Here is a 24,340-nt window from a genome sequence, read left to right as displayed (position 1 = left end):
AAAGTACACTTCAATCACGGAAAATGCAAATGGCGGTATTTACGCAAGTTATGTCCGGAGATCTATAGATGAGTGCGTCCTAATTACTGCGGAATCCCCAATTTAATAAGTCCAATTGCCAGAGATTAATAAAATATGGATCATGGCAATTAAAATTCCATGCGTTCTAACTCTCAATTGTTTATACTACTACAATATACTGTGAACACTAATAAACTGTTACGGGCAGAACTTGCACTTGTTAAAGATACAAGTATTCTTGAAGGTGTAAGGAATATGTAAGGAACGTCGATAAAAAGCAAAGAATTAAAAATGGAAAACCACAGAAGCTATTATTTTATAATGAATAATACTTTTCTTTACAAATATATTACAACTTTACACTGACATTATGCATGTACTGAATTTTAAAATTTGCATAATTTACACAAACTCGAATCGTAAAAACGATTACGTTCATTATAAAGTTATGTAAAAAAATGTTTAGGCTTAATCGATAATAGGCAGGCGAGAAAAATTCATAAAAAACTAATGAAATTCGTCAGATTTTGTTCTCTTTACATAATATTATCGTTTTAACTATACCTAATGGAATGTCTCAAATAAATATATTTCTTCGTTTAAAATGTAAAATTTCAGTCAATAATAACGATACATTACTAATAATAATAATAATAATAAAATATGAACGGAAAAGAGAGTTACATTTACGATTACATTTTTGAGCATTAAAATTAAGTACATTTTTTAAAATTTTCATCCTCTTCTTTTACCTATCTCGAATTGTACGATTCAGAAATGCACTTTCTAAGAATGCTTTAATGTAAACACATACTATTATTGCTATCTGAGAATCAAATCAACACATATTTAGAATTAGTGTATTACAACAGTCTTCGCGTTGAGATCTAGTACAGATCTACGGACAGTTTAATACGGCAATTTATTATCTAAACCTTTGCAAAACATAGAGGTCGAGCGTCGCGGGCGTGGGGAGCAGCGAGTCTCCGCGCCCGGGACGCTCGGCATTTCACACTGATATGTAAAAAAGTATATTTAATTTAATGTACTGTTTGATTATACTGTTTTGCGCTATTAACGTAATTTAACAAAGTTGGTGTTCTCCCTTATGTGTGTAATCGTCTGGAAAGAAGAATGAAAACGAAAACGGGCTTCGTTACTCTATATATAAATGTATATATAAGGTATGGCAGACGATGCTTTGTACAAAAACAAATTCGATGTACCCATCATCATCATCATCTCGAGTTAGTGCTATAAAATTAACAAAAAAAAAGGCGCTTATCTAAAATTAAAAGTTGTAAATCGTCTTATTGTAAAAATCACATTGTGATCGGGATCGAGGCCGCAGATCGTTAATTCTTCCGTCAGTCTGAGTTTGTCGTGAAAGGAAACTAAACGTCATCGTCCACGCAATTAAATTGGAAGATCCTACTATCACACACGTAATCACATAATCTCAAAACCCACGATCGTCTAAGTAAAAATAAATTAAAAAAGAAAGCTGCCACATTACAACCGAGGACGTATAAAAAAGCTGCCACTGTTAGAAAGGTTTCGTTAACACTTAAGTTATTCACAGTAATCACTTTGTACACACGTTATCATTTAAAAAAAAAAAAAGAAACTTAACGGCTTCCCTAATATCTAAACCAGAAATCCCTCCGAACCGTTCACGCGTATCTGCGCCCGTATGCTCTGAACGCTGTTCATGATCTTCTTCTGGTGGCCGACGAGCGTTATGCCGAGCTCGGTGAGGTCCTTGACGGTCAGATTGACGACGGCGTCCATCGTGTTGATGCCGCCCGCGTGGAAGTTCTCGAGGTAGCGCGCCATCTTAATCGAATTTAGCCACTCCTCGACGGATGTGAAATTCGTTAGGTCGGGCGCGTCGGCCGCCAGCGGGTTGTTCGACCTACAAAAGAAAAAAAAACGCGATCACGTTTAGAGGGGGGGTGGAAGACGACGGAGAAGGGGTGAAGATAGTGAAACGGTAGAGGCGTTGTACTCAACTTATGTTGTCCCCTTGATGTTGTAGTGACAGCAATGCGTAAATTGGCCAAATTAATATCAACACGGCGGAACATTGGCATTTTACTCCAGTGCATAATCACACGTACATAAATACCAGCTACGAAATACCGGGACGAGGGGGAGACGTAACCCCCCCCCCCGGGCCATTTAAAAACGATAATGGCACAAAAGTTATTATCGATGGAGCATGTGAGCTCATAACAAGCGCATTACGACTAGCAAATCACAAAGTGGGAGGGGGGGGGGGCACGTTAACGGCCCCGTTGTGAACTAAAATCGATATACATATAATCGATCGAACGTGACCACTATGAATGTGGACTTTTGATAGGACAGTGACCGAAAAAAGTCTGGGGGGGGGGGTGCATTCATATTTATTAATATTGTACTAAAGGGTCTCGACAAAAATGATTATTTACCTTTAATTCTCTCTTCAGTCATAAGGAGTTTCATTTTTTTAACTGATTATCGGAAACTTTTGAAAACCGAGGGGGAGGGGGCATTCATGTTTGAACCTGGAATGAAAAGAATGGTTTCCCGTTAAACTTTCCTCCTTCACTCAATCCCCTATAAACGCAGTTGGTGATAAGGATCCCCTCCCCATCAAGGAGGGGGAGGTAATAGTTCTGTCATCAACAGTACCCTTCCCCACCTTACCACCGTCTTTATGTGCGATAGTACCATGCGACCTGTATCCATATTTCTAAAAGAAAGTGGCATTTTCCATGTTTGTCCCCCGTTTTTTGAAAACTTGTAATGACGGGGGCTTGAATTGAAGTTACGCATAACCAGATGTATAAACACGTACATAAATACCAGCTACAAAATACCGGGACGAGGGGGAGACGTAACCCCCCCCCCCAACCTCACAATTTAAAAACGATAATGGCACAAAAGTTATTATCGATGGGGCATGTGAGCTCATAACAAGCGCATTACGACTAGCAAATCACAAAGAGGGAGGGGGGGGGCACGTTAACAGCCCCGTAGTGAACTAAAATCGATCGATCGAACGTGACCACTATGAATGGGGACGTTTGATAGGACGGTGACCGAAAAAAGGTCTGGGGGGGGGGGGTTGCGTTCATATTTATTAATATTTTACTAATTTTTGGCGGTATAATAATCAACTTTCAAGGTCATCACAGGTCAATGACCCTATTTTTGCGCTATCATATTTTAAGGTTGTCACATTTTATCCCTAAGGTCATTTTGAAATATTCCATTTTCAAGGTAATCCGAGGTTAATGTGATTTTGTAATTTCATTGTATTTTTAAGGTCCTCAAAGTTCAAGGATCTGTTATTTCATTTTCAAGGTCATCAGAGGTAAATGACACTATTTTTGTACTGTCAATTCACTTTCAAGGTCGCCATATTTTACTCTCAAGATCATTCAAGTTCAATGGCATTGTTGAATGCCATACTTTATGTTCAAGGTCATTGAAAATCGATGACTTATTTTATTTTCAAGGTCAGTCATTTTTGTGGTATCGATTGCCGACTGACTGAATTATAAATGTAAACAGGCGCGCTTTATATCTTAATGTGTCATTGAACTCGACGGTAGTTTGTTTAAAGATTAAATGTGGCCACATGTGACCTTGGATGGCCTTGAAAGTGGAATTCGCGAAAATCAACATGGGGAAAATGAGGTTATTTGACTCTGAAAGTACAGTTTGCCACTGCACAAAAAATGGGGACCGAGGAAATAAAGCATGGCAACATAAAAAGTGTCGTTAATCTCTGATGACCTTGACAATAAAATAGTACACCACAAAAAAGCACAATAAATAAATAATATAAAATAAATATTATTAAACAAAAATCGAGGTCATTGAACTTTAATGACCTTGAAACTAAAATACTTTAATGGCCTTCGGAATTAAATGTGGCAACGTTGATATGTGCCACCACAAAAAAGTCGATGACCTTAAAAATAGAATATGAAACACGCACAAAATTGGAGGTCATTGTACTTTGTAGCGTTGAACATGAAATAACAAAAATGGAGCTATTTATGACCTTGTGGGTAAAAAGTGACACCACAAAAATGGGATCGTTGACCTTTGGTAACCTTAAAACCTCTAATGACCTTGAAAGCTAATACCCTTGATCATCACCTTGACCTACTTTCCAAAATCACCACCAGATGGCGAGCGACCTTGAACCGAGCCATGCTCTGCATAGTATCTGCTTAGTTGCAATTTGAAAAATGGAAGCTTTTTGATTGCTAATTAGAGACATCGCAGTTGCCCTGGAGACTTCCCCAATTTGAAGGTGTGAGAGGATGATACCTCCACAGTAGTCCCTCTGCATGTGATCGTTTCAAAATGAGCAATGGGAAGTGGGAAGGGCTTAAGTTTCCCAACCTCCAACACAAATTGAGTACAAATGTTCTCACCTCTCGATTAGTACAGCACCCTTATTAAGACAATGCACGCGCTTCACTTTATTGTATTCTTTTGAACGAAACGCAAGCACAAAACAACAGGCACAAAAGCGAATGCATTCTCGCAAAAGCGTTAAGTACTAAAGACTTAGTGAGGTTAAGAAGAGAGAGAAAGAGTAAGCAAAACAAAAAGCGAAAAAAAATACCTTTGCAACAAAAAACCACAAAGCAATATTTACACGTTGTTAAAAGTGACCCAAGCGAACGGTTGTTGTGTCGAATGTGCCGATGTCCAGTGGCGTGCGTCTTCTGTCGGATACCACCGTTCGGAGTTATCGATATTGAAATGACCGTTGTAATTGTGAGAGCGCGAGGGCGCGTTTAAGTTATTCAAACGGTGCGGGTAAACGGTGTCAAAGTGTCGGTCGATTTCCAATTGCGATAAATCAGAAAGGTGTACGTGGCGCCCTACATTGACAGTTTGCCAAAGATAAGAGCTTAAAGACGGATGACGGCTAGAATAGTGGAAACAATGTTAACGAATGCGACTAAGCATGCGCGAGATTTTTGAAGCGGGCGCGTTAATGGTCGGGGCACTTACCGATTCTGAGCAATTTTCCTTAAGGTATCGGGGACGCGAATGAGCTTATCTAACGTTTTAACTATGGACTGGAATGTGGGTCGATGCGTTCGCTCCTTCTGCCAGCAATCTAACATTAGCTGATAGATCGCCTCCGGACAATCCATCGGGGCGGGCAGTCTGTAACCTTTCTCTATACTTTTAATGACGTCTTGGTTTGACCAATTCCAGTACGGCCGTTCGCCGTACGACATCACCTCCCAGCAGACGATACCCATGGACCATACGTCGCTGGCGGAGGTGAATTTACGGAACGCTATCGCTTCGGGCGCCGTCCACCGTACCGGTATCTTCCCCCCCTGTAAACCACCAAAAACCCATAACTAAACGAAAGAGAATCAAAGACCCATACTCACCCTTGTCGTATACGCGCCTTCTGTTGCACTTTCTATTTCCCTACTTAGACCGAAATCGGCTATTTTACATACTAATTGAGAATTAACTAATACATTTCGGGCTGCCAAGTCTCGATGTACGTAGTTCATTTCGCTTAGATACTGCATACCGGACGCAATTCCTCTTAACATACCCACTAACTGTAGCACTTGGAATTTTCCATCGTTTGCCTAAAAAAATTACATGCGTAGGTATTTTTGTGTAATTGGTAATTGTTTAATTCATTTAATTTGTTGTATTTAGTTTGTATGGGTATTTTTACGAGAGTTTAAAGGTTTATCTGGTCAAGAGTAGATGACCTATGTTCGTTCTGGCGCAGGAAGTGACGTCACAGCCAATCAGAGACGAGCACGTGACGTCACAGCTAATCAGAGACGAGCACGCCCCCCTATGCCCCTCCCCTTGGCCAATGGGATACGGTAGGCGGAGCCTTTAGGGGCCGCCTCCTGTGACGTCACAGCCAATGAGCGGTGTGGTCGGCCATTTTGTTGGGCGCCATTTTATTAGTCACTAGATCCGCCATCTTGGTTCGGTCGCCATTTTATTAGTCACTAAATCCGCCATCTTGGATCGGTCGCCATTTTATTAGTCACTAAATCCGCCATCTTGGATCAGTCGCCATTTTATTAGTTTCTAATTTCGCCATCTTGGATCGGTCGCCATTTTATTAGTCTCTAATCCCGCCATTTTGTTAGTCACTAAATCCTCCATCTTGGATCGGCCGCCATTTTATTAGTCTCTAATCCCGCCATTATGTTGGGCGCCATTTTTGACCGTCTGTCTGTCTGCCTCTCTCGCTCCATCCGCCATCTTGGATGTTATTTTGGACCCGCGTCATCGGTCAGGTGATTGCTATAGACAAAAATTTTTGTTATCTGCGTTGGGAATCGAACCCACGATACCTGAAAACCAAATGAGCCACGCAAACTTTGAGAGATTCGATAGTTAAGAGGTTGAAGTCAATGAAAAAAACAGGTGCCGTGACATGTATGGGGCCCCAACTTATAATTCTCCGAGACATGCAAGGGGGGCCCTATTACCTATGTCATGCTCCATTTTAACCTGTAAATACATTTCGTGGCCCCCCCAGGCCTATAATGAGGCGATGGTTGCTCGCTCTCGGGGTGAGTCGTAAGGATGAATGGTAGGAAACTGTAACGCATTTATTCACATTTCAACTCTGACTGGTGTGACGTCACTTCCTGCGCCAGAACGAACATAGGTCATCTACTGTTAAGTGTTGATAAACAGGGAGAAGAATTCATTTGTTTTTCGACAAACAATGTCACGTGCGAGATAAGCGATGCAGGTGTTTTATCAGTTCCGTCGGTGTAGATGGAAGTTCGAGTGTGGTCAGGTATTGGAGGTGGTTTTTGCTTAAATAGCAAAAATGAAAAGTAAAGTTTTACACTTACCCTTAAAAATGTGTCTAAAGATCCGTTTTCCATATACTCCGTTATAATCATGACAGGATTGGACTTGGTAACGACGCCCTGCAAGAATATTACGTTGGGATGCTCGAACTGTCCCATAATCGACGCCTCCGTCAGAAAATCGTTTCTCGACTTCTCGTGCGAGCCCGCCTTCAGCGTCTTGATCGCGACGTCGATCTCGTTATTGCCGTTGATTTTCAGCTTGCCCTTGCAGACGTCGCCGAACTCGCCGCCACCTAGAATCGGAACAGGTCGAGTGAATGTTGCCCCGTTTCGTGCGACACGTACCGATAATCGCCTCGATCGTGATGCAGCTGGCGTCGATTTCCCGCGCGAATTCGCGCACCGCCTGGTTAGGATCCTCGTAGGTGTGCGGGTCGATGTACGTTCGGGAGGCTCCGCTGATCGGCGCGAAAAGCGGCGTGGTCACTGTTAAAAATTGGCGGTTTAGTATTAATCGACGAAGGTGGGGGAGAGTGGGAGAAAAATTACCGTTGGTATGGGTGGTAACAATAGGAGGGTTGTCCAAATGATGAACTACAAAATAAAAAAAAAACCACATAAGCGAAACAAAACGACACAAAGCGGACGAGCATGCAAAGTACATTGTGGCAGTGAGAGAACTTACTGTACGTAACTACAAGTCCTTTTTTTCGAGCGTGAAATACAAATCCAAAGTTAGGGGGTTAAGTGCGATTTAATTTAGAAGTGAGTGGTTACCTTCTCCGTTCCGATACTCGAGGGTGTCGCAGTCGCTCGGCTGCTTCTTGTTGCATTCGTCGTTGCCGCGCGAACGAATGAAGATGACGGCGAGCACGATGACCGCGACGAGAATGACCACGACCACCACGATACCGCCGGCGATTACGCGAAGCTTGAGCCCCTCTTCGTCGCCGACGTACGCAGTGTTTAAAACTTGGCCCGTTGTCTTGAAAATGACGGGCGAATAGTCGCCCCAGCCCTGTTGCGTTTTCGCGCGAACGTGGATGCCGTACTCGGTTCTCTGCTGGAGGCCAGTCAAAACGGTCGAGAGCTCCGTTGTCCTCACCGTCGTCGCGTTACTGTGATCCGCGTCGTTTCGCATGAAATAGTGTATCTGAAAATGAATGGTACCATCAATTTTTGAAGTCCCCGCGGTCTCGTCGTCACTGTGCGACATTTTGTGATATCCACCTTGCCCGCCCCTCTACACGAAACCAAGTGCAAGTCACATTAAAAAAAATCCCACCTCTGCTATGACGGAGAGTTGGTCTGGCGCTGAATTTATCCCAAACTGCCGCATAAAAAAGCCAGCTAACTCGGAACAACCTTTTTAGCTAAAGTAACCTACTTTATGGCTAATCAAAAAAGGTCCTACAAAGCGAGGAGCTAACTTTTCCGAACAAAACGTGCACGGTTTCACGGTCACGCCAGTAGTGCCACACTTATAACAATATGATTGGCGAGGTGCATTCAGTTCGATTATGTCCTATTTGAAAATGAATTTTTAGAAATAGAGTTAGTCAAAAGTAGAGGGCGCCACAAACCTCATAGCTTTCGACGAGCCCATTCTCGATATCGTCGATCGACGGCGGATCCCACGCCAAACTGATCTCCGTACTCTTAACGCTCGTAATACGAACGTTCGGTATGCTGCTGGCGACCGACGCCTCCGTCGTGACGACAATGTCCGAATACTCGGGGCTGCCCTTCGCGCTCAGATGCGAGACGCCGTTCTCGGCGAAGATTTGAAAACGATACGTGGTCACGGCGTTCAGTCCGGTCACCGTCACCTTCGTATCGTTGAACGTCTCCTGTAAGTCGGCGTAAGAATCGGCACAATAATAGGGAACAGTGGGTAGTTACCGAGCCGGGTGTGTACTGGACGACGCCGAAGGTGCAGGCGTCGCATTTCACTCGATAGAAAATATCGGTCCTGCCGCCCAAGTCCTGCGGTGCACTCCAACTTAGTATAACCGTAGACTGGTCGACAAAATTTATGGTTAGATTTTGCGGAGCAGATGGTGGTTCTGAAAGGCACAAGAGTATAGGTGACGGTCTCACAGTGAAAGTACGTACGAGTGCACGCCATGCTCTTGGGGTCCTTCGCCGTTCGGTAATAGCCGTTGTTGCACTTGCACTCGCTGTAACCCGAACCGGGCGCCTTGGAGTGCTCGGGACAGGACTCGCACAAGCCATCGCCCGTTTCTGCTTTGAAAGTACTCGGTGGACAGACTACGGAAGAATTTTACACCCGGAACCTCTCGCTGAGCCACTTACCGTTACATATCTGTTTATCAAAGTCGGGCTGAAAACCGGCCTTACACTTGCAACCGCCTGACGGTATCGTCCATTTTCCATCGCCTTTGCATTGGTAGGTGGGCGGACTGTGTACCACCTCCGAGTTGTTCATGCAAGTGCCGTTCGCCTGCTCGAGCACCGTGATCTCTTTACCCGTAGGTGTCGCCGGGAACTTGGCAAAGTTGATGGTCACCTCGGGACAAGTGATGTAATAGACCTTAATCGCGAGAAGAGAAATGCAAGCGCCCTGGTCTCGAAACGCGAAGTAGACACCCTTCTTGGCGACGGCTATGCTTTTGATTTCGGTGTTGATGTTCACCTCGCTGTTTGCGTTGAACCGTCCCTCACCCGCCGCAATACGAGCTGAAAACAAACCGTGAACATCAAAAACACCTGAGCTAGACACCGACCGATTAACTTGTAGCTTTCCGTCTCCCAAGGGGGCGGCTCCCTTGTCGCGGCATCGAATTCGTAATAGAGTAAGCTGAACGTCTCCTTGCAGGACAGCGCGTTGCCGGGAAAGAGGCTGCAATCTCTTATCGTAAATTTGATCTCGATGTAGATACGGTTGGCGATTCCTCGTTCGACGAACGGCGTCCATAACCAGTTGTTGACGTTGTTGTAGGCGACGTCGCAGACGACGTAAGATCTCCAGTTGATGCCGCGTTGGAAGTTCGTAAACGACTCTTCCACCCACTGCGAACACATGAACATTTTGATGCTGAATTTGCTCGGGACAGGTTCATAACCAAAAATGTATCCCTCAGAATAAAACAAAACACCCTGTATACGAGGTACATTTCCAAACTTTGTTTCGGTACAGAAACATTCAGTCAAAGCAGAACAAGGTGAGGCGAGGCATTTAGTGTACTATACCTATCAATTTGATACGCCTTACCCCATACGCTCCGCTTCGGCGCAGCCCGCCTCACCTCGCTCTAGTACGTTATGAGAGTTGCCTACATTAAGGGTGGCTTTCATATCGATTTGGGCGGGCAAATTTCAAACTAAATCAATCAGTAAATGCTCAATCAATCTAATGCGAAATTAAAAGTTTTCACCTTGAGTGCAGGGCTCTTGACTTAAGAGAGTGAGGTGAGGCGGCGCAGCCGCCGGAGCCGAGCGTATGGACCGGCCAAAGCAGAACAAGGTAAGGCTAGGTATATAATATACTATAATTACCTCTCAATTTGATACGCCTTGGCCCATACGCTCGGCTTCGGCGGCTGTGCCGCCTCACCTCGCTCTAATACGTTATGAGAGTTGCCTATATTAAGGGTGGCTTTCATATCGATTTGGACGGGCAAATTTCAAACTAAATCAATCAGTAAATGCTCAATCAATCTAATGCGAAATTAAAAGTTTTCACCTTGAGTGCAGGGCTCTTGACTTAAGAGAGTGAGGTGAGGCGGCGCAGCCGCCGGAGCCGAGCGTATGGACCGGCCAAAGCAGAACAAGGTAAGGCTAGGTATATAATATACTATAATTACCTCTCAATTTGATACGCCTTGGCCCATACGCTCGGCTTCGGCGGCTGTGCCGCCTCACCTCGCTCTAATACGTTATGAGAGTTGCCTATATTAAGGGTGGCTTTCATATCGATTTGGGCGGGCGAATTTCGAAGTAAATCAATCAGTAAATGCTCAATCAATCTAATGCGAAATAAAGTTTTCACCTTGAGCGCAGGGCCCTTGACGTAAGAGAGCGAGGTGAGGCGGCGCAGCCGCCGGAGCCGAGCGTATGGACCGGCCAAAGCAGAACAAGGTAAGGCTAGGTATATAATATACTATAATTACCTCTCAATTTGATACGCCTTGGCCCATACGCTCGGTTTCGGCGGCTGCGCCGCCTCACCTCGCTCTAGAACGTTATGAGAGTTGCCTACATTAAGGGTGGCTTTCATATCGATTTGGGCGGGCAAATTTCGAACTAAATCAATCAGTAAATGCTCAATCAATCTAATGCGAAATTAAAGTTTTCACCTTGAGTGCAGGGCCCTTGACGTAAGAGCGAGGTGAGGCGGCGCAGCCGCCGGAGCCGAGCGTATGGACCGGCCAAACCAAAATAAGGTGAGGCGAGGCATTTAGTGTACTATAATTACCTCTCATTTTGATACGCCTTGTCCCATACGCTCGGTTTCGGCGGCTGCGCCGCCTCACCTCGCCCTTATACGTTATAAGAGTTTCCTACATTAAGGGTGGCTTTCATATCGATTTGGGCGGGCAAATTTCGAACTAAAACAATCAGTAAATGCTCAATCAATCTAATGCGAAATTAAAAGTTTTCACCTTGAGTGCAGGGCTCTTGACTTAAGAGAGTGAGGTGAGGCGGCGCAGCCGCCGGAGCCGAGCGTATGGACCGGCCAAAGCAGAACAAGGTAAGGCTAGGTATATAATATACTATAATTACCTCTCAATTTGATACGCCTTGGCCCATACGCTCGGCTTCGGCGGCTGTGCCGCCTCACCTCGCTCTAATACGTTATGAGAGTTGCCTATATTAAGGGTGGCTTTCATATCGATTTGGACGGGCAAATTTCAAACTAAATCAATCAGTAAATGCTCAATCAATCTAATGCGAAATTAAAAGTTTTCACCTTGAGTGCAGGGCTCTTGACTTAAGAGAGTGAGGTGAGGCGGCGCAGCCGCCGGAGCCGAGCGTATGGACCGGCCAAAGCAGAACAAGGTAAGGCTAGGTATATAATATACTATAATTACCTCTCAATTTGATACGCCTTGGCCCATACGCTCGGCTTCGGCGGCTGTGCCGCCTCACCTCGCTCTAATACGTTATGAGAGTTGCCTATATTAAGGGTGGCTTTCATATCGATTTGGGCGGGCGAATTTCGAAGTAAATCAATCAGTAAATGCTCAATCAATCTAATGCGAAATAAAGTTTTCACCTTGAGCGCAGGGCCCTTGACGTAAGAGAGCGAGGTGAGGCGGCGCAGCCGCCGGAGCCGAGCGTATGGACCGGCCAAAGCAGAACAAAGTGAGGCGAGGCATTTAGTGTACTATAATTACCTCTCATTTTGATACGCCTTGTCCCATACGCTCGGTTTCGCCGGCTGCGCCGCCTCACCTCGCTCTAATACGTTATGAGAGTTGCCTATATTAAGGGTGGCTTTCATATCGATTTGGACGGGCAAATTTCAAACTAAATCAATCAGTAAATGCTCAATCAATCTAATGCGAAATTAAAAGTTTTCACCTTGAGTGCAGGGCTCTTGACTTAAGAGAGTGAGGTGAGGCGGCGCAGCCGCCGGAGCCGAGCGTATGGACCGGCCAAAGCAGAACAAGGTAAGGCTAGGTATATAATATACTATAATTACCTCTCAATTTGATACGCCTTGGCCCATACGCTCGGCTTCGGCGGCTGTGCCGCCTCACCTCGCTCTAATACGTTATGAGAGTTGCCTATATTAAGGGTGGCTTTCATATCGATTTGGGCGGGCGAATTTCGAAGTAAATCAATCAGTAAATGCTCAATCAATCTAATGCGAAATAAAGTTTTCACCTTGAGCGCAGGGCCCTTGACGTAAGAGAGCGAGGTGAGGCGGCGCAGCCGCCGGAACCGAGCGTATGGACCGGCCAAAGCAGAACAAAGTGAGGCGAGGCATTTAGTGTACTATAATTACCTCTCATTTTGATACGCTTTGCTCCATACGCTCGGTTTCGGCGGCTGCGCCGCCTCACCTCGCTCTAATACGTTATGAGAGTTGCCTATATCAAAAAAACATTTTTCCGTATCTCTGTTAACTAACAAAATATAGGGACCATTCTGAAATTGACAATTTTTGTGATTTTCTCCCGTATCTTTTAAGCGAGCGAATATTTTCAAATTTTAATTGTTCCATTTTTGAATGTTTGACCCAAAAAAAAAGCACATGACTTTTTTGGTAGCAGTAACAACTAGGGAGATATAAAAGTGTCGAAAATGGGACACCCTGTACAATGCACATGGGACTGTATTGTGTCAAATGGTACTTGCACATATCTACTTTTGTCATGCGCACTTCATTTGTTTTTATTACAGTCATGCGCACACTCCATTTATTGGTCTGTATCGTCGGCGCCATGTTTATTCTGTTACCAGCGCATGCGCATTCGAATATTGTAATGCGCAGCGCATCCTACTAACTTTTATTAAGCCAGAACTTTGGATTTGCGCAAATTGTGCCGCCCAGCCAATTAAAGAAAATCGGGAAATTGCGGTAAATCCATAAATAAACAAAAAAGTAGACAATTTGATGTGCTTTTCTTAAAATAGTTGGGCATAACGTAACAAAAACCCTTAATTACCAACTAATGGGATATGTCCCATTATAAAATTAATCGACGCACACCCCTAACGCACGCCCTCCCCCCATCCTCGAACGCGTATGCAGCGCGAGCACGTTTCAAAACAGTTAATTTCCTACCTACAAATTTGTCTCGCGCGAAGAGAAATGCACCGCAAATATAAAGTCTGCCACCGCTAAATAAAAAGTCGCCGCCCTTATATTTCAGGGGTGAAATATTAAGCGAATTGTCACCCTAAGCACGTGTGTTCTTTATAAGGAAAGATAAAGGTAATAACGCTTACATTTTTTTTGTCATAAAGCTAATTTCCTCCCTTCGCGTATACCGAGCGCCAGTTGGCGAAAGGGGGACGCGATTTTCATTTTAATTTCTAAATAAAGCGCGCCCATCATTCAATCGTTAAATCACTGTCTGACCGGCAATAAAACGAAACTTTCTCTAGTGCCTCTCTCCGCGCCCGAAAATTTTGCCATTTCAAATCACGTATCATTTCGAGGGATGCCTACAGTAATCAAGAATGATTAGTAACCATGGAAACACAATTGCCAGACGACGTCCCCCGCGCGCGCCGCCGCCTCCACCGTCGCCGGTGGTGATTCTTTTCGCTAACGCAAAATTATTTTTAAAATTATTCACACTCGCCTCCCCGTCTTCGTCTGGCGGATAGTTTTTAAGTCCGGACGAAAAGAGAGGAGATCCGAGTGCGGTAGGCGCGCATTCAAATCAGGACCGTAATGGGGTGATATAATTAAGTTAGGCCGCCCCACGTCGAGTTTTCCAGAGTAAATGTTGAAACGTCGTTACAGCTATTTACATTATTTCGTACGGCTCTAAACTTGCGAGCGTTAAAAGGTACCGCGGCGAAGTTAGCAATCGATTTGCATGTTAAATGCGAAATTAGTAGCAACAATCATAATTATATAAAACTATGGAGAGACGCAATTTAAACAAACAACCACCCCCCAACCCCTTCAGAAGCAACATTGTGGCAACCTTCAACTGCTAAATTCAAAAATTGATAAAATTGACCGTAAAGGATTGGGGTGGATTACCCTTATGGTCATAGTAGCTTAAGGAATTGTGTTAGCTTCTTGTCTCTTAATATCAACAATCAATGTTTATTAGAAAGAAGACATAAAGCGCGATTTAATTGCGTTTGGGAGGGGGGGGATTTTGACTTTCAAAATGTCAAAATTTGATTTTTAAAGTGGGGGGGGGGCGTGTCTGTTGGAGGTTAAGATTGTGACCGAATATTTATTTAGCTCTATGGTTCCCATATGACTCTGTGCAATTGCTAACTTCGCGCGAGTGACGATACTTACACCGGGCGTGTTAGCTTGAGGTCCGTAAGGAAATCGGGTCCATTCCAATGTCGATTCTCCCGTTGTGTCGAGAAGTACAACTGAAAAATAAAGCGAGATTAGTGAACGTTTATCACGAGTAGCTTGCAGGTTTCAAAGATCGAACGTCATATACATGGTACTTGCGAAAGATCGAGATATACTCGACGCCATTGTATCGCGGAATGATTGAAAAGAATTTTTAAAAATACGTGAACTTAAAGTGAAAGAACAAGGATTCTTAAGTATTGTTACGATGACTCTTTAAAACAGTTCCAAGGTCCAGCTGTTCAAGGGTCTTCAAGCGAGTCTTCAGTATTCTTCAAGATTATTGAACAGCTAGTTGAGAACGCATGGAATTTTAATTGCAATCATCCATATTTTAGTAATGCATTAAATTGGAGATTCTGGAATAATTATTGAGCGGATTCACCTTTAACTCCGTAGAGAGGATGTAATTGCGGTTTCTCTGTCTTATCGTAAGTACCGCATTTGCATTTCATTAACTTGAAGCGTACCTTTTCTTTACGTTCTGCTGCCATCTGTTATACGACAATTTTCCATTGACAGTTGTTAGTCCTCTTATTCAATTAATTAATAATTAATTTATTTTAGAATACCAAACAGAGAGATTACCTTGGATTTCTTTTAGGATTATAAGGATTTGAATCCAAAAAGAAATCCAAGGCGCCTCGCTCATATATGTATTGGTCCATTTTTGAAAGTGGGATAACATTTTCGATTCGACCGACCGACATTTCCGACGTTGCAAAATGTATTACACCCCACTTTCCAAAATGGTGAGGTGAGGCGGCGAAGCCGGCGCATGTCTTATCACTCGTCTTATTACAATCGCTAAAATTCCTATAGAATATATTAATTTTTGGATTTTGATAAGACATACGGGGACTGCGGGAAATATTCAGCGAAATACTCGAACACCTTTCAAGTTCTACAAAAAAGTTGCTGACACTCCCACGAGTTCTAAAAATTCTGCATTATAACAAAAAACGCGCATGTTTGTACTTTTCCCGTGGGAAATATTCAGCGAAACACTCGAAGACCTTCCTAGTTCTACAAAAAAGTTGCTGACACTCCCACGAGTTCTAAAAATGTAGCGTCTATATCAAACACTGTGAATATTTGTACATTTTCTGAAGGAAATACTCAGCGAAACTCTCAAAGACCTTTCAAGTTCTACAAAAAAGTTGCTGACACTCCCACGAGTTCTAAAAATTCTGCATTATAACAAAAAATGCGAATTTTTGTACTTTTCCCGTGGGAAATATTCAGCGAAACACTCGAAGACCTTTCAAGTTCTACAAAACAGTTGCTGACACTCCCACGAGTTCTAAAAATTCTGCATTATAACAAAAAACGCGCATGTTTGTACTTTTCCCGTGGGAAATATTCAGCGAAACACTCGAAGACCTTCCTAGTTCTACAAAAAAGTTGCTGACACTCCCACGAGTTCTATAAATTCTGCATCTATAACAAAAAATGCGAATTTTTGTACTTTTCCCGTGGGAAATATTCAGCGAAACACTCGAAGACCTTCCTAGTTCTACAAAAAAGTTACTGACATTCCCACGAGTTCTAAAAATGCAGCGTCTATAACAAACACTGAATTTTTGTAGATTTCCTGAAGGAAATACTCAGCGAAACCCTCAAAGACCCTTCAAGTTCTACAAAAAAGTTGCTGACACTCCCACGAGTTCTAAAAATTCTGCATTATAACAAAAAATGCGAATTTTTGTACTTTTCCCGTGGGAAATATTCAGCGAAACACTCGAAGACCTTTCAAGTTTTACAAAACAGTTGCTGACACTCCCACGAGTTCTAAAAATTCTGCATTATAACAAAAAACGCGCATGTTTGTACTTTTCCCGTGGGAAATATTCAGCGAAACACTCGAAGACCTTCCTAGTTCTACAAAAAAGTTGTTGACACTCCCACGAGTTCTAAAAATGCAGCGTCTATAACAAACACTGTGAATTTTTGTACATTTTCTGAAGGAAATACTCAGCGAAACTCTCAAAGACCTTTCAAGTTCTACACAAAAGTTGCTGACACTCCCACGAGTTCTAAAAATTCTGCATTATAACAAAAAATGCGAATTTTTGTACTTTTCCCGTGGGAAATATTCAGCGAAACACTCGAAGACCTTTCAAGTTCTACAAAACAGTTGCTGACACTCCCACGAGTTCTAAAAATTCTGCATTATAACAAAAAACGCGCATGTTTGTACTTTTCCCGTGGGAAATATTCAGCGAAACACTCGAAGACCTTCCTAGTTCTACAAAAAAGTTGCTGACACTCCCACGAGTTCTAAAAATGCAGCGTCTATAACAAACACTGTGAATTTTTGTACATTTCCTGAAGGAAATACTCAGCGAAACTCTCAAAGACCTTTCAAGTTCTACAAAAAAGTTGCTGACACTCCCACAGGTTCTAAAAATTCTGCATCTATAACAAAAAATGCGAATTTTTGTACTTTTCCCGTGGGAAATATTCAGCGAAACACTCGAAGACCCTTCAAGTTCTACAAAAAAGTTGCTGACACTCCCACGAGTTCTAAAAATTCTGCATTATAACAAAAAATGCGAATTTTTGTACTTTTCCCGTGGGAAATATTCAGCGAAACACTCGAAGACCTTTCAAGTTCTACAAAACAGTTGCTGACACTTCCACGAGTTCTAAAAATTCTGCATTTTAGCAATTTTTGTACTTTTCCTGCGAAAAATATATGTATTGGTCCATTTTTGAAAGTGGGGTAACATTTTCGATTCGACCGACCGACATTTCCGACGTTGCAAAATGTATTACACCCCACTTTCCAAAATGGCGAGGTGAGGCGGCGAAGCCGAGCGCATGTCTTATCACTCGTCTTATTACAATCGCTAAAATTCCTATAGAATATATTAATTTTTGGATTTTGATAAGACATACGCTCGGCTCCGGCGGCTGCGCCGCCTCACCTCGCTCGCATCATACATGATGGTCCATCGTTCGGCTTCTCGTCATTATTGAAAGTGGGGTATTTGTAAGAATAGATATTTTCTCTTGAATAGAGATATTGAGTCGTTCCATCTGTTGTACATAATAATAATAGTCTTTTATTGGACTGTGCATAGAATATATTATATAAAACCAAATAGAAGAAAAAAAAAACATAACGTTGACCCCGTCCAATGGGGCGCAGTTCAGATGATTTATTTCTAAAGAAGTTTCCCGAGGATGAAGATTCTTTCAGATTTCTAGATCATAGACAGAAAGATGTTAAATGGAACTAGAAAATACCCTCAATTTGGTAGATGAACTGACCAGAAAATGAGCAGGCTTAAGCTACGCAAACGAGCTGTATGAAAATGAAAAGAAATGCGGGTAATTTCTCATCGGAAAGTGCTCATCCGTACGTGTCGCACGCCAAGGGCCCGGTTCGCTGCGTCGCCCTTACAACAAGGGCGGCTCGCGCCCGTCAAAGTCGCACAAAGGAGACGGGAGGAAGAAAAAAATTCAAACTTGTACAAATAAGAGAATTCGGAAACTCCGAGTTATGCGTTGGCAGCCCTAGTCAGCTATCGATTTTCTTAAAGCCCTAGGGACTTGTTCAACCCCGCTCTTGCCAAAACCGCCCTTCGGTCGCCCTTTGAAGTCGGCGAATACCTTTAGATTTCACCACTTTGCACGAACTTGCCGCTACCTGATGTATAAACTGTCGTCGTCGGCGTCGTCGCTCGAAAAATTTCGAGAGAAGGTGCGGGAAAGGGCGAAACTGATTTGTTTCCACAATCCGGCGAGGAGAGTAAATGATTTCTTAATTACGCGCAGGTATCGCTACCTTTTTTCCCTAAAACTAAAAACGTGTTTAGATAACAGATGTCGGCTTAAGCTCGAAGAATGCACTAACGAGCTGATAATCGCTTATAAATCCAGTTTTAACGCCCAACGACAAATTCAAAGCGACTTTTGTTGTCATTTTCCGGCTACTTTTTTTTTCGCTTCGAAAATACAGGGTGTGCATTTGAGAAAACGAAAACATATGAAGCACTGTTACTGTCCAAGACGTGTAGGCTTAGCACGGATACGAACCCAAGTTAGCAACTTTGAATTATCACAGACTTAAACCGTTGACAGCTTCTCGAGACCAGAACCCTTTCATTTTCTCGCCTATTAAGCGAACCCAACCCAGGGGTTAACGAGGAAGAGCTTTTGTGGCTCATTTGAGCACAATCCGAGACGCAAACCTCTACTCTAGCGCAATTTTTTGAGACTTTGCCCTCTTAGCGAAGTCAAGAACCGCTATCTGTCACTGCTCGGCAATTTTATCACATCGTCTTCGGCTCGCTCAGCAAAGACGTATTTTATGCGTGTCGAAGAGAAACAATTACATATTTACATATACGGGGTGATACCAAAAAGTATGACGTTCGAATGATATCAACTGGTGCTTGTTTGTAGTGTTGTTTTCATTGTCACTTACCTTGTTCCGCGCTATTTCGTTGAACTACGTTTAGGAAAATGAAGAAGGGTACTATGTGTAATGCTAATCCCATAGCGCCTGCCTTTTGCTTACGCCAGAGTTCGTCGCGCCACCTGGCGGATCACATATTTCCGCTACTTCATCCTGAAAAACAAAAGAAAAGCGAGTTCAGTAACACATCCTGTATATAGGTAACCCATATAACAAAAACAAAAGCGCGAAGTCGATACAGAGGCATCGAGACAAAAGCGCGCCGCGCAATCGACGTTAATTTGTAATAAAAAAATGCTGAAAATGCGAAAACATCTGAAAGAAATGCAATGCAGGTTACGCGTTGCATCTGCTGAATCGATTAAAGCTCAAGTTTTGAGAGTCTAGGTGACAAAAAGCGCACAAAAAAAAACTATAAAAAGAACTAGTCGTGCTAATGAGACATTTTACACCCACTCATGGGGCCTCGACCCGAACTCCCGCCATTCAATCTGACATACATCGCCTCGCTGTTTGCTGCATTACGTTTTTTAAATCTGCGAAACCACCGCCGCCGTCGGCGTCTCCGCCTTCTGCGGCTAAATTTTTTTGCGTTACTTACGAAAATTGTAATTAGCGAAATGCTTCCAATTAATTTTATATGAGAGTCGGGCGATTTTTTCAAAAAGGAAAAATTCATTTCATGTGTCGTCGCAATTCGAATACGCCTCGAGACGACACTCTCCCCCGTCATTTTTCAATTACGAAACTGACGTCAATGAAATAAAACAATTAAGACGCCATTACGTAATTGGACAAACAAAATTAATTAGATTAAAAAAAGGTTTTTATGTGAGGTTGGTGCCGAGATTGGTGCAAGAAGTGCGATTGCCAATCAGAAATAGTTCTAAAATTGTTTAGGAATTTTGCTTAAAGTTCTAATATCAAATAAGACGACTTTTTACATTTCATTTTAGTCTAAGAATTGAGAATTTTTACATTTTTCCGGAGAAAGATTCAGGTAAGACCCTTAAATAATTCGAGTTCTAAAATTTCTGAATCTACAACAAAAAATTGGAATTTCAGTACTGCGAGAAATATTCAGCGAAACACTCGAAAACCTTCCTAGTTCTACAAAACAGTTGCTGACACTCCCACGAGTTCAAAAAATTCTGCATTTGAACAAAAAATGCAATTTTTATACATTTCTTGCGAAAAATACTCAGCGAAACAGTCGAAGACCTTTCAAGTTCTACAAAACAGTTGCTGACACTCCCACGAGTTCTAAAAATTCTGCATTTGAGCAAAAAATGCAATTTTTATACATTTCTTGCGAAAAATACTCAGCGAAACAGTCGAAGACCTTTCAAGTTCTACAAAACAGTTGCTGACACTCCCACGAGTTCTAAAAATTCTGCATTTGAGCAAAAAATGCAATTTTTATACATTTCTTGCGAAAAATACTCAGCGAAACAGTCGAAGACCTTTCAAGTTCTACAAAACAGTTGCTGACACTCCCACGAGTTCTAAAAATTCTGCATTTGAGCAAAAAATGCAATTTTTATACATTTCTTGCGAAAAATACTCAGCGAAACAGTCGAAGACCTTTCAAGTTCTACAAAACAGTTGCTGACACTCCCACGAGTTCTAAAAATTCTGCATTTGAGCAAACAATGCAATTTTTATACTTTTCTTGCGAAAAATACTCAGCGAAACAGTCGAAGACCTTCCTAGTTCTACAAAAAAGTTGCTGACACTCCCACAAGTTCTAAAAATTCTGCATTATAACAAAAAATGCGAATGTTTGTACTTTTCCCGTGGGAAATACTCAGCGAAACACTCGAAGACCTTCCTAGTTCTACAAAAAAGTTGCCGACACTCCCACAAGTTCTAAAAGTGCAACATCTATAACAAACACTGAATTTTTGTACATTTCCTGAAGGAAATACTCAGCGAAACTCTCAAAGACCTTTCAAGTTCTACAAAAAAGTTGCTGACACTCCCACAAGTTCTATAAATTCTGCATTATAACAAACAATGCAAATTTTTGTACTTTTCCTGCGAAAAATATTCAGCGAAACACTCGAAGACCTTTCAAGTTCTACAAAACAGTTGCTGACACTCCCACGAGTTCTAAAAATTCTGCATTTTAGCAAAAAAATGCAAATTTTTATACTTTTCTTGCGAAAAATACTCAGCGAAACACTCGAAGACCTTCCTAGTTCTACAAAAAAGATGCCGACACTCCCACGAGTTCTAAAAATTCTGCATTTGAGCAAAAAATGCGAATTTTTGTACTTTTCCTGAGGGAAACATTCAGCAAAATACTCGAAGAACTTCCTAGTTCTACAAAAAAGTTGCTGACACTCCCACGAGCTCTAAAAATGCAATGAAAAAGTTGCTGACACTCCCACAAGTTTTAAAAATTCTGCATCTATAACAAAATATGCGAATTTTTGTACTTTTCCCGTGGGAAATATCCAGCGAAACACTCGAAGACCTTTCAAGTTCTACAAAAAAGTTGCTGACACTCCCACGAGTTCTAAAAATTCTGCATCTATAACAAAAAATGCGAAATTTTGTACTTTTCTTGTGGGAAAACACTAGAAGACCTTGTTAGTTCCACAAAACGTTGCTGAATGTTTGTACTTTCCCTGGGGGAAATTCAGGAAAACACTTAGAAGATCTTTCCACGTCTATTAGAGTTACTAATACTCTCACGAGGTCTAAAAATTCCGCATCTACAACAAAAATGCGAATTCTTGTACTTTTGTTCAGTACATCGGAAAAAAACAAGATAGAATGCACCGTTGACGATCATTTAAAAACTTCGCTGACCTGGCTTAAGTTTCCATAGTTAAAAGTATGAAAATGTCATGAAATCTACTACTACAATGCAGAAAAATTACCTGTAACTATCTCGGACGTTAACGAAAAGTTAAAAAAAGTCACTTACCAACCCAATCCGCGCGAACATGAGAAAGTAAACACTTTTTTCGTTGCAAAACCAGTAATCGATAGGAAGAAAATTCCTGGCAGTCGCTCCTAAACAAATTAACAGAAATAGATCGGAAAGTTCGTTAAGAAAGTCGCGATAACCTCATTTATATCTCGCGAACTTTGAATAATTAAACTTTTTTTAGAATTTTTAATTAACGACTCATGTGGATTTTACAACTTCGAAATTTATTTCCCGTTCATTAAAATTTTAAGACGCAAAAACGCGAATTTTTCATACTTTTACGAGTTTTCCGCACTCATTAACGAAATAGCTCGCACCCGTACTTCTTCCATACAATTTAACGTAGAATATTGTAATCCCGTAGCAAATTTTCGCCGATCCATCTGCCACCGCCGGCTTAAGGGGACAATAGCCACTATACCTCTTCGAATAATAGCAGTTAGCTTTTACCCCTATTTAGTTTAAAGGGGGGGGTTTTTATGACACCAATTTAGGCCATTTCATAAATCGCATATTTATTTTGCACGTCAACTCTTTGTCGTAAAAATTTTCTGCGAAATTCGGACTGCAGAGGCGGCGGCAACGGACGACCCTTTAAGTAAACTAACGCTAACTGTAAATTTTGAAGGGGTTTACTTAATTTTATTGCCCCGCAATTTGCGAGAGGACCATAAATACTCGCAGGAGTATGACAGGGGAATTTTGAGAAATCCTAACCTTCCTTAATAATAATAAAGCACGAATAAACATTGCAGATGTATATAAAATCGTATACGGGGACGTTTAATAATAATTTTTGCATATTTTCGCCGTAAGTTCGCGACTTTATTCATTTCGCCTGCATAAAATTTGCATCAGACAGAAAAACACATTCTCCGTCGCATAAATTAAGTCGATCGCGTTTCTTGCGATTTTTTATCGCGCACTCTGTATATCTGTAGCGGCACATGTGAGGGTTCAGGAATTCATCATTGCTTCCGCGAGGGTGACGACGACGGCAAAAAAAAATTAGGGGGATGACTCTGAAACCACCCTAATTTTAATATAAAACACCCTTTAAACAATTTTAATTAAGCGTGCTTTACTTTCGATAGGCCGAGTTCAGTCTTCTTTCCGGTGCCATCCATCAGTGGCGCCGTCGTCAACCGGAAAGCGTTCCGGAAAATCTGGACGCCCGCCAGAAGTATGTGAAATCAGTTCATCAGACCTGGCTCAGTGCTGAAGTGATGTGTAAAAATTGTTTAAGCGCACTGTATATAAAAAAAAATCACAACTACAAAAAATAACTTCTTTGGTCATCCGATATACAGGGTGTCACAGATCGAGTAGGCGCCCAGTTTAAAGATCATAAAAAAAATTGCTTACAAAATTATAAAATAGTATCCATTTCAAGAGATGTAACTTAAAAATTGCCCCCCCCCCCTTCCACTCGGCAAAAATAAGAAGGGGGTTACGCACTTGAGGAAAACACTCGATTACGAGAGGGATCGCAATAACGATAACAGTAGATAGAAGCTTTAGATTGAAGTAACCTCCTCCCCTCCCCCCACTCCATGGAAACCTGGTGTGGAAACTGCTGATAGTGTGAGAATCGACTGGATCTCGTCCCCTGAAAAACACAGTTTCTATTACAAACGTTTAGGTTTCATTACTCGGTTTCATATCTCATGAAGTTATTGGGGAAGGTTTTGAGGTCTCCCTACCGGAGAGAACATAGAACCGGGGGGGTCTGGAATACAAATCCCCCCCCCCCGCGCGGAAACGAGAGAATCGACCACTATTTCGAAAAAACTATTTTATAACCTCACCACTTTTATGGTGATATTATGTAAACGGAAATGTAACTGTCGTATACTTGGAGGGTACTCCACTCCCAAGATTCTGTATCTACAAAAAAGAAAAAGTGCGAATTTTTGTCCTTTTTCCGTTGGGAAATATTCACGAAAACATCTCGCTGTCAGAAAAGAGCGGTGATGATGGAAAACGTTCGAAAGATTTCAATTCCACACTGGGTAGGGAAGGTATGTCACAGCTAGCCGAGTATTCGATTAGTGGAAGATGCGGGACTTATCGAAAAAACTGCCCCCCCC

General features: G+C 42.2%; 1 protein-coding gene across 2 annotated transcripts; it reads right to left on the bottom strand.

Moving 5' to 3' along the window:
• Positions 1-531: 531 nt before the first annotated feature.
• On the bottom strand, positions 532-22,455 carry LOC116161125 (ephrin type-B receptor 1-B). Of its 2 annotated transcripts, XM_031474357.1 has the most exons (15): positions 22,245-22,450; positions 19,319-19,462; positions 14,818-14,897; positions 9,605-9,890; positions 9,174-9,557; positions 8,973-9,128; positions 8,760-8,923; positions 8,441-8,707; positions 7,635-8,010; positions 7,407-7,451; positions 7,203-7,343; positions 6,897-7,150; positions 5,442-5,651; positions 5,047-5,384; positions 532-1,936 (listed from the first exon to the last, which is right to left on the bottom strand). In XM_031474357.1, the coding sequence occupies exons 2-15, from the start codon at positions 19,389-19,391 to the stop codon at positions 1,669-1,671; spliced, it is 3,042 nt and encodes a 1,013-aa protein (XP_031330217.1). In that variant the 5' UTR covers positions 19,392-19,462; positions 22,245-22,450; the 3' UTR covers positions 532-1,668. The 2 variants fall into 2 exon arrangements, with proteins under 2 accessions (XP_031330217.1, XP_031330218.1); XM_031474358.1 differs by lacking the exon at positions 7,407-7,451 and having other exon boundaries at positions 22,245-22,455.
• Between the last annotated feature and the right edge of the window lie 1,885 nt (positions 22,456-24,340).

Source organism: Photinus pyralis, unplaced genomic scaffold, assembly GCF_008802855.1.
Source record: "Photinus pyralis isolate 1611_PpyrPB1 unplaced genomic scaffold, Ppyr1.3 Ppyr1.4_LG10, whole genome shotgun sequence".
Taxonomy (NCBI): Eukaryota; Metazoa; Arthropoda; class Insecta; order Coleoptera; family Lampyridae; genus Photinus; species Photinus pyralis.
This window is presented reverse-complemented; position numbering and strand designations above follow the sequence as displayed.

Excerpts from the sequence above, each read along its gene's own strand:
- LOC116161125 (XM_031474357.1), bottom strand. The coding sequence starts at position 19,391 with ATGGGATTAGCATTACACATAGTACCCTTCTTCATTTTCCTAAACGTA. Across the intron at positions 7,452-7,634 it reads CGAGTATCGGAACGGAGAAG|TTCATCATTTGGACAACCCT; the intron begins GTAACCACTCAC and ends TTTATTTTGTAG. Across the intron at positions 7,344-7,406 it reads TGTTACCACCCATACCAACG|TGACCACGCCGCTTTTCGCG; the intron begins GTAATTTTTCTC and ends AATTTTTAACAG.